Source organism: Sinocyclocheilus anshuiensis, unplaced genomic scaffold (genome assembly GCF_001515605.1).
Source record: "Sinocyclocheilus anshuiensis isolate Anshui unplaced genomic scaffold, SAMN03320099.WGS_v1.1 scaffold836, whole genome shotgun sequence".
NCBI lineage: Eukaryota > Metazoa > Chordata > Actinopteri > Cypriniformes > Cyprinidae > Sinocyclocheilus > Sinocyclocheilus anshuiensis.
Window position 1 is genome coordinate 1,002,306 of NW_015551122.1, and position 9,683 is coordinate 1,011,988.

Sequence of the window (9,683 nt, forward strand, 5' to 3'; positions counted from 1 at the left end):
AAATGTCAACATTGGCTACCAGAAATCACTTACCCCACCTTTAAGGTAAATATTATTGTTTTATGCTTACTGAATTTACTTTAATAAATGCTTTGCATTTTTTCTTTCTTTCTTTTGGGTTGAAATATGACCTGGGCATGTTCTTGACAGTCGAGCCTTGTTTCTATTCAGCTGGCCAGGCTGTTATTCCTTGGTTTACATACAGAATACCTCTCTCGCCTCAGTAAATGTGCCGTGTGCAGTTCAGGTTGAGTTTACAAAAGGATCTGTAAGTGAACACCTGTCTTCACTGTTTGCTTTGTTCTGCTCCTTCACACTCCACATGATTTTTCCTCAGGCAGCAAGATGCCAGGTTTTAGCTATTTTATGCACAACAGAGATGAGAGTCCTTTAAAATCTGATTTGTCGTTTTGCAATGGTGGAGTTTGAAGAACCAACCAATCTGTGATCTCCATTGGTTCACAGTGAAGTGGATTTACTGCCTCCTAAAAACTGAATGTTCCTGATCTTCAAGATCCAACTTGTTTAACAGGTGATGTGTTGTGTTGTGTTCTGCTGTAACCTGATCTTCAGGAATGTCAAAATCTCATAGAATTCCTCAGTGGTCTGGTAACACATTTAGATATAATGAAAGGAACCTTTCACTTGTGTCTAGAAATGTTTGTAATGTATGCAATGTGAACCTTTTATTTTTTTATGTTTGTAAAGGATTCTTGCTCCAAGAATGCTTTTGGTTAATTGTGCAATTTGTGTGCAGCCATTGTTACTAAATGGCATTGCAAACATAGTGATTATTTTCATGACAATTTGGCAATGTTTTATTACAATGGATGTTGTAAGTGAGTGGTGCTAAAAGGTTAATGCTATTTACTTGCCACTTACACTAAAGCCGATCCTAAACCATACTGATAAGTGATTTGTTCAAAAGTAAAAGCGACATAAAACACTTGTGCAGAAGCAATGATGCCATTTTAACTTGCTTCTACAAGTCTTTGAGCTCTTTTATCGTGACTTGTGTTTCATGGACCGCATCGCTATACCAGGTGAGCTACCAAGCAAGTTTAGAAAATTCAGAAAATCCATGCATATGGAGCTGGTAATATAAAGCAAAAGTCAAAAAATGTATGAGGTTACAAATCATGCACTATGGTAAAAGTGATAAAGTAAGTTTTGATTAATTGATAATCTGCTCCTGTAATCATAATTTGTGTGAAAAGGAATAAAAGTTGTTGATGTTTTACTTCCACTATTGTTCATTTCTGCTGGAAACTGCAGTGAATTGTATGTATAGTGCCGTCCTTAGGGGGTGCAACTGGTGAAAGCGATCGGGAAAGAAACAAGAGGGGCCCAGCTACCTAACTCGCACCGTGCCCCTCGTCAGCTAAGGAAGGCTCTATGTATGTAGGTGTGTTTTTGGAGTGCTGCAAAAATGTGGGTTGCGGCACATTTTTCTGATGAGTCTATGTTGTATGGATCTCTATATGTTAATGAGATTGGCTAACCTCATTGCATGTGAAACACAACATAGTTCACACTGTTGTTCATCAAGGTGTGGCCAAATTTCTGCTAAATAAACATTGATATCTAAATGTGATCGGTCATATGTTAATGAGCTTATGTTTGTGTTGTCATGCAAACTCCCATAAACCAGATCACGAGAGTTGTGCCATTGCTGTTCATAAAGACTTAAGATTATGTGAAATTGGCAAAAAAAGGAGCCATATCTAGTGGCCAAAGTACGTGAAGATGGGCTATTTTAACTTTGGCTCTAGCAAATGCATAGCAGTACGCCATTTGTAACCCATTTGCAGTTTGCCAACAACTTGAGCTTGAGGCTGAGAAATAAGATTATGATGCAGATGCCAAATTTGATTAATTTAATGCTGAATTGAAGCAGTTAAGAGTGTGTTTTGAGGTCATCATGCCCTCATTTAAGGTCTGTCTCTGGGAATGTTCTGTTATTTCTCACGTGGCCCGTTTCCTCAGCAAATGAATGAGTCTTTGTTTCATAGCAGCTCAAACGACCTTGAAATTAGTTTACCATTGATAGATATGGATATTACAAAATGTTTTATATTATATTATTGGGAGGATATTACAAAATGTTTTATTTATTTCAAAGCCTAATGGCAGCAGTTTTTTGCATTTTTTTAACTATGTAAAAGCACACTGTTTTTTTTTTTTTACTTTCTTTCTGCTTGAACATGCAAAGATATCACATGTTCAGCATGGGTTTCCAAGTGATTCAGTGGAGTTTCAAGTGATTCAGCATATGTCTGTCCACGGTGTTATTTTTCCTCTCCAGTAGCGACTTTTTAAAGCAGCAGGATGTTTTAAGACAAGTGACGGTATGTGGATTTAAGAGATGCATTGAGCTTTTCCCCACCCCTTTTCTCTCGCACGACTTTATTGCTTTACTGAGTACATCTGGGATGGAAGCGTTGGTAGTAAAGAAAAAAGAAAAGCATGCACGCTTTCCCCTCCCCCTCTCCTTCTCCGTCTGTGCCTGCCTATCCCGCCTCCCTCTCCGGTGGACACGCCGACCGCTACTCCCATAGCCTGTCAGGAAGCGTTATGACTTGCTGCCGTAGGTCTTTGTGAGGCAGGCAGGAATGCTGGTGTTTCAGATTAGCCTTGAAGGGTGTGGAGCGAGTACTGCCTCTACTGCTGCAACCGCTGGTGCCTACAGCTCCATTCTCAGCTCACGTCGGGACGGTTTGTCTCTATAGTTCTCTTTTTTTTGCTTCTTCTCTTCTCCCTCTACATCCCCATTCTCTCATTAACGTTATACACTGGGGAAAGCATTCTCCCTGTTTCTGTCTCTTTCCCCAGCTGCTCTGCTAACGGCACAGCATCTGTAAAAGCTCTCTCTTGTTTGAGTTCAGATTTGTTGCATCTGTTTGCAGTTTGGAGTGAAGGAAGCAGCTCGGGGGTAAAAGGGCAGTTGTTTTAAATGAGATTTTAAAGTGTTTTTTGCATCTTGTCAGACTGGTAAATCAATTTTGTGTGTTAGAGCACATGGTCAGTTTTCTGTTTTTGAATCAAAACTCAGAGAAAGCAGTTCGGTGGCAGTTTTCTTTTGCTTTGTAACTTAACACTGCATAATGGTTTTGACTTTGTTCAATCACTCATGCAGTGTTGGCAGTCCTTAGAGACACTGAAAACTAGTGACTAGACAGGATTCTCTGGTTGCTTAGATTTGTGCATGACTCAGTCCCATGAGGTCACACTACTCTTCACCCATTTGGGAAGTAAACAAACCTTAGTCAAATTCGAATGCATCTATACTTGAATTGTGAAGAAGCAATTGAATTGTGGAAGATTCAGACTGATGATTCCTTGATGGTATGTAGCGCACAGTGCTGTCTCAGGGAAAGAGATGCCACAAGGGTGGAGAATTGGCCCGTTTGTTTTTGTCTTTTTCTAAAAAATTCCTGCGAAGTTTCCGTGTTGGCCTTCTGAATAGTTGAAGGATGACATCAAATGTAGACCTTGAGACAAAATCTGCCAACAACCTTAGTCCGGTGCTTTCTTTAAGGGTTATTTACACAATTAGCGGTTTAGCCATTATGTAACTCTGGCATTGCCTTATTTTTGAACATTTTTAGAAGTCCATAACTTTATGCTGTCCCACCGGGGTGTGGTAGGATGGGTTTGCACCACTAATGACATAACAAAGTGTTGAAAAAAACACAAGCTGGAGTGACAGCTATGGGAATAGAGATGTTGATATGCACCACGGGTGTGTCCTGATTCAACATGACGACTTGTAAGGAACAGGAAGATGCATCTTGGGCAGCTTGTACTAGTGCTGCATTGCTGTGATTGCTGCATGTAAGAGCAGATCCCAGGTCAGTTTGTACAACAGAGTGTGATTGAGGCTGAAACGCTGCATCTGTTCTCGTTTCAGTTGCTATGGCTGGACTCTGCTCAACAGTTTTGATTTTGTTGTGGCCTTGATTCAAACGGTACATCACTGTAATGTGTTCATTGCCACTCACTGACATGTTGGACCAGTGCCATAACATTGCAGTTAAATGGACTGCATTAATTATTGTGATATCCTGGACAAATATTTACTTTGTTTTAGTGTATTGTGTTTAGTGTATTACTGCTTATTGTGTGTTTGGGTGATAAGGTTTAAGGTATACTCTTAAAATATGGTTCCACAAAGAACATTTAACATGCATAGAACCTTTCCATTTCACAAAAGCTTCTTTATAGACAAAAAAGTTTTTTTTAGGTTATTAAAATATTCTTCACAGTTAATAAAATTGGTTCTTTTAAGAATCGGTTACTGAAAGGTTCTTTGGGGAACCAAAACTTGTTCTTCTATAACTTGTTCTTGCAAAAAACCCATTTGGAGCCTTTATTTTATTTTTTTAAGAGTTTAGTTGTTTAGGTTGAATTTCACAATTAAATAAAAGCAGGCCGACTGTTGGACAGTTCAGGTCGGTCCGCATCTGGTATTCAGATTTTCACGTATCTATCATAACTGATATGTGATAAAATAACACACTGATCTTCCAAAGAAACACGTCCAGACTTTGACTTTTGGTTGTGGATTGGTCTCTTCCTTTTAGTTGATCTATTTTAACTTCACTTTTACAATTTTCACTGTGCAATAACTGGACTTGCGACTCTTTGCTAGGCTTTTACTAGCCTTGATTTCCAGTTGTCTCTACAGTTGACTAAACATAATGAATAGGACTTTAAATAGATGTAGTAGTGTTTCAATCTTTGTCATGGCAAAGAATCACGTCACTGCGTTACTTACATTATGGCGAGGTTGCATTCAAAAGGACCTGCCTTGACACGCCCTCTGGAACATGCATTTTGCCCAAATATAGTCTATTCGGTTGAATGCTTGATAGACGTTTGCATGTCATTTGCATGTCTTATGATGTCTTATCATGCATGTACAATCCCTCTTCCAGGTTTCTCTCTCAAAAGACAGTCGCCAGTGTTCATTTACTACAGTTTGGAGGCTCGGACAATAAAGTTTTTGTCCTTCTCTCCACAGAAGGACACACTTTATTCGACTGAGAGAGCTTCAGGTTGTTCTTTGGGAGATGGCAGGAAAGATATCCAAAGAAGAGCTGGAAGAGTTGCGGGAGGCCTTCGGGAAAGTCGGTGAGTGCTCTTCCGGTCTGACCAGTTTTGTCTACTCTAATCACTACTTGGCGTGCCGCCCTTGAAGGTGTCTTTTTCCTTCACGTATCTTGTGATTTCTACTGATTTGTCTTTGTTTTGTTTGCATAGATGAAAACAGCTACATCACTGTGCAAAGCCAAAAATTAGGATTAGCAAGCCCTTCAAATGGCATTTAGATCCTGGTTTAAAATGGCATTGATTGGGAAACTCAAGACTGTGTTTTTTTGTGATGTGATTGTTTTGTAATGTTGTTATCAGTCCTCCTAACTGCTTGTGAGTCTTGTCCCATAACAGTCTGCATTGTTGTTGCTCAGAGACACATCTGGGTTTTTAATTTGACCTCATGAAGATTTTGGCATCACTTGTTGCCTGGCGCTTGAACTGTCCTCATGGACTCTTGTCTCCAAACCAGCAACTGTTTACTGCCACTATATATATAATCTGAAAGATTCACTTTGAGTAGGACTTTAATCTATTTATTTATTCAGTAGCATGTACTGGGCATGTACTGTGAGTATTTGCCATATTTTGAGCTATGAGATTGTCAGCTGCAGAATTTCTCAAGTCAGTTACCAAGTTAGCCAAGTGTTAGTTCATCCAAAAATGAAAATATATCACCATTTACTTCATGTCATTCCCATTGATCTAAAAAATGTCAGTGAAGATATTTTTTAATGAAACCTGAGAGATTTCAGTCCCTATATTGAAAGTCCATTCCACCAAAACTCAAAAATAAAATGAATGACTGTGAGCAGCTATCTATTCAATGCTGGCTGATGCTCATAGCAGAGGTTTCTTGAATATATATATATACTCACATGAGCTCTTAAGGTACTTCAGAAGTGGATTTTGGTAAAGTGGTTTTAAAAAGCCTGGAACATCCATATCAGCGACTACCTGAGTTTGAGTGTTGCATAGAGTATCAGTAGAGAATTAATATGGTATGTCAGTAGATTTACAGAAAGCAATGCATTTAAGAGTATAGAGTATATCCAGTTTGTGATCTTAAACTTCTGGGTTTTAAAGTTTGTGGAATTTGGATTTGGATGTTTTTCATGGTCCTTGACAGGAATGTGCTTCAGACTACATTTTCCCATTTATCTGATTTCTCCAGCAGACTGGGCAGAAAAATTGAGGCCTGAACTGCTGCCAGTGTCATGGTGTTATCATGCACATACTAGAAAACCCCCAGTGTCTGACAGTTCCTGATGTTTATTTTAATGATGTTTGATCTGTTTTAGTATTGCAGATAGCATTTATTAGATAGATCCTATAACTCTGTTTCAAATACAGTCGCCTACCTACAAAACAAGCATTCTCTCTACTTCCACATATTTGGCAAATGGCAAGATACCTTGTTCTGGTCAGAATCTAAGGCCATGTTGTGTCTAGTTTGTGGATAACACCAGAATGCATTACTTGAAGCTCACTAAAACTGTTCAACGTAAATGTGTTTAGCCTGAACTATAACTATAACTTTAGTCATAAGCATAAATTCTATAAATATAAACATTTTCATTGTTTTTGCAATGTTTCATTGAAGTGTATAGATCTTTGTTTTTGTATTAAAATGTTATATTGATGTTTTTAAGCTGCTTAAAATGTACCCAAGAGATGTTTTCACATTTCCAAAATGTTTTATTTTGCATGCACATATGCAGTAAAATGCAGGTTTTCTTAATTTTCTCAGAGTTTGTTGCTGGTCATTTTTACTTCTCAAACTGTTTAAACTGCATTTCCTCACACTTTTTTTCTTTGTAGTTGAGGTTTCTTAACTTTTTTAAGATGTTGAACTGCAACGTAACCCAATTGCAACCAAAATGTTTTGTGCTTGTTGGGAAGATGCAAGATGTTGACTCTAAACCATTCATTTTCATTGTTCTCCATAGATTTGAACGGCAATGGCTTTATCTGTGACTATGAGCTCCACGACCTGTTCAAAGAGGCCAATCTGCCCCTGCCGGGGTACAAAGTCCGAGAGATCATCCAGAAACTGATGGAAGAGGGTGACAAAGACAAGGACAATAAGATCAGCTTTAATGAGTTTGTGTCTGTAAGTGTCTGCAAACCATTCTGTTCCTCATGGATGAGGGACAGATACATTCCTTAATATCCAAAAATAATTATGCATCTACATCCTACATATAGGATGTATATCTGCATACACATCCAAACTATGCTAAAGACTTGCTACACACAACAATACCCCCCCCTCAATTTTCCTTGTAATGCTTTGGATAATAAAATGTAGCCCAGTGATTCAACGCTTTGTTCTGTCTATAGATTTCAAATTTGAAAATCAAATGTTATTGTTGTAAGAAAAAAAAACATTGACATGCTCACATGAGATATTGTGCTGTGCACGCATGAGATTTTAATGGGTGGGTGCATGTTACATCTTTTAGAAAACGGTTGAATGGTTAAAGTGAAAAGGTTTCTGCATGATTAATGAATTAGTCATAATTAGTAAGTTAGTAAGAATGCTATGTAAGGTTGTTTAGTTGAACCTGAATTTGAAACGCAACAAATTGTTCAGAAGGCACCATTTACAGCTTTAAAACCCTGATTTGCATAATCAGCAGTAGCTTTCAGCATAAATAGACAATGCATTGTACATTGAGATTAGAGTTTCAGTGCTGAATCCAGACGCCATTGCATCATTTTTAGTAATTAGCGTTACTAAAAGAATGATGGAATAAAAATAATTGGTATTAAACATTGTTATGATGCCTCAGAATGTGTGGGTTAGTTGAGTAGAGTTGTGCTGCAAATTTTCTAGATGATCAAATGATACAATAGGCCAAAAATGTCCAAAAACTAACACTACATTTGTTTATGATTATGATTTGTTTTTGAACGAAATCTCAATTAGGATTTGTTTTTGCTGCCTAATGATTTTCTGGAAACCGTGATTCATTTTTATTTCTGGATTATCTGATGAATAGAAAGTTCAAAAGAACGGCATTTATTTAAAAACGGAAAACTTTTGTAGCATTATAAATGCCTTTACTGCCCTTTTTTTTTTTTTGTCTTACCCAGACTTTTGAATGGTGGTGTATCACAGTTTCCACAAAAATATGAAGCAGCAAAAACAGTTTTTGACATTGATAATAATAAGAGATGTTTCTTGAGCAGCAAATCAGCATATTAGAACGATTTCAGTCTTGGTGAGCATAAGAGACTTCTTTCAAAAACATAAAAACAAAATCATCATTATTCCAAATGTTTGACCTGTAGTTAGGGCTGCACGATTAATCGCATGCGATATTTAACGCGCATCTTGTCAGAAAGTTAAATATCGCATGCGATTAATCGTGCAGCCCTACCTGTAGTGTACATTTAAAGGAGAGACCCAAGCCATATCTATAGATTCTGGTCTATGATCAGTGAGATGCTTTTGCAGTCAGTAATTGTTGATGTATAATATTAAAGCGGTTTCATTGAGACTGCTGTTGATGCTTCCTGTAAACAGAGCGTCGTCCTGTTGAACAGCCCTGTGTTTGTTTGCACTGCTGCGAGGAGGTTATGAGCAGCTGCTAGCAGCCTCCGCTCACTAGATGCTCCACTTGGCACGGACAGTCGTGCTTTAATTACCCACACTGCCACATGTCAGAAAATATGTGCATCTGTTTAGTTTCAAAGACCTTGTGTGTGTTTGACCACATGTATGCTTGTGTATTTTTCAAATAGTAAAACATATTTTCTTCTTCATGTGTGGATCAATTGGTTGTATTTTAGCAATAATGTGCATGAGTCAAGTCCCAGGCTAAAAGTTGCTGTTAGCATGACACACTGTGCAGTGACTATATTCACAATATAGCATGGTGTCAAGGGCCAGATTTTACATAATGAAAGGTTACACTTTATTTTGATAGTCCACTTTTGACAGAGATTGGGGACTTTAAGCAACAACAGCTGATGGAACGGCAACGGCAAAGAAAGTGCGATTGCGCATGTGTGACTTTAAGAGCTACTTTGTGACGTGTACATTGTAACGGTCTACTACGGGAGTATAGCTAATTTGCCGTAGTCGTTACTACGTGACAGATTAAAAGGCGAGTATATTTTGCATGGTAAATTAGGGCTGTGCAATATATCGAAATTATCGAAATATCGCAAATGTACATATCGCAATATGTATATCGCTACAGCTTGCAATATTTGGGGCCATGAACAAAAGACAAAGAGAAAATCACTCACTGCTCTTACCTAAATAACTTTTGTAGCTTAAATAAGAATCAGTGCATATTGAATTCAAAGAGTAAATACTAAGCAGTGTTTTATTTTTCCTTTTTATTATTCAGTTCCTTAACTCATGTTAAAATGATTACACTAATGTTAAAATGACATTTTTATGTAATGCTCGAGTAAAACACATACCGTTCACTTTCAGAAGTTGTTGTAGGGGTGGTTTCTTATTAGAATCAGAATGAGCTTTATTCACCACTTAAGTGTGCGCAAACACAAGGAATTTGTTGTGGTTTTACAGGAGCTCTTGATAGATACATACATACAAATAACCATATATA

General features: G+C 37.8%; 1 protein-coding gene across 3 annotated transcripts in view; it reads left to right on the plus strand.

The window, feature by feature from the left end:
* LOC107663112 (plastin-3) overlaps positions 1 to 9,683 on the plus strand; it is a 32,412-nt gene that overhangs the window by 4,668 nt on the left and 18,061 nt on the right. Inside the window, exons 1-3 of one of the 3 annotated variants that reach the window (XM_016453272.1) lie at positions 27 to 45; positions 5,024 to 5,133; positions 7,044 to 7,207. In XM_016453272.1, coding sequence (XP_016308758.1) covers positions 5,073 to 5,133; positions 7,044 to 7,207 — 225 coding nt within the window. In that variant the 5' untranslated portion in view covers positions 27 to 45; positions 5,024 to 5,072. Of the gene's footprint in view, positions 1 to 26; positions 46 to 2,526; positions 2,716 to 5,023; positions 5,134 to 7,043; positions 7,208 to 9,683 lie in introns of those variants that run through there. The other 2 variants (XM_016453270.1, XM_016453271.1) reach the window with 2 other exon arrangements.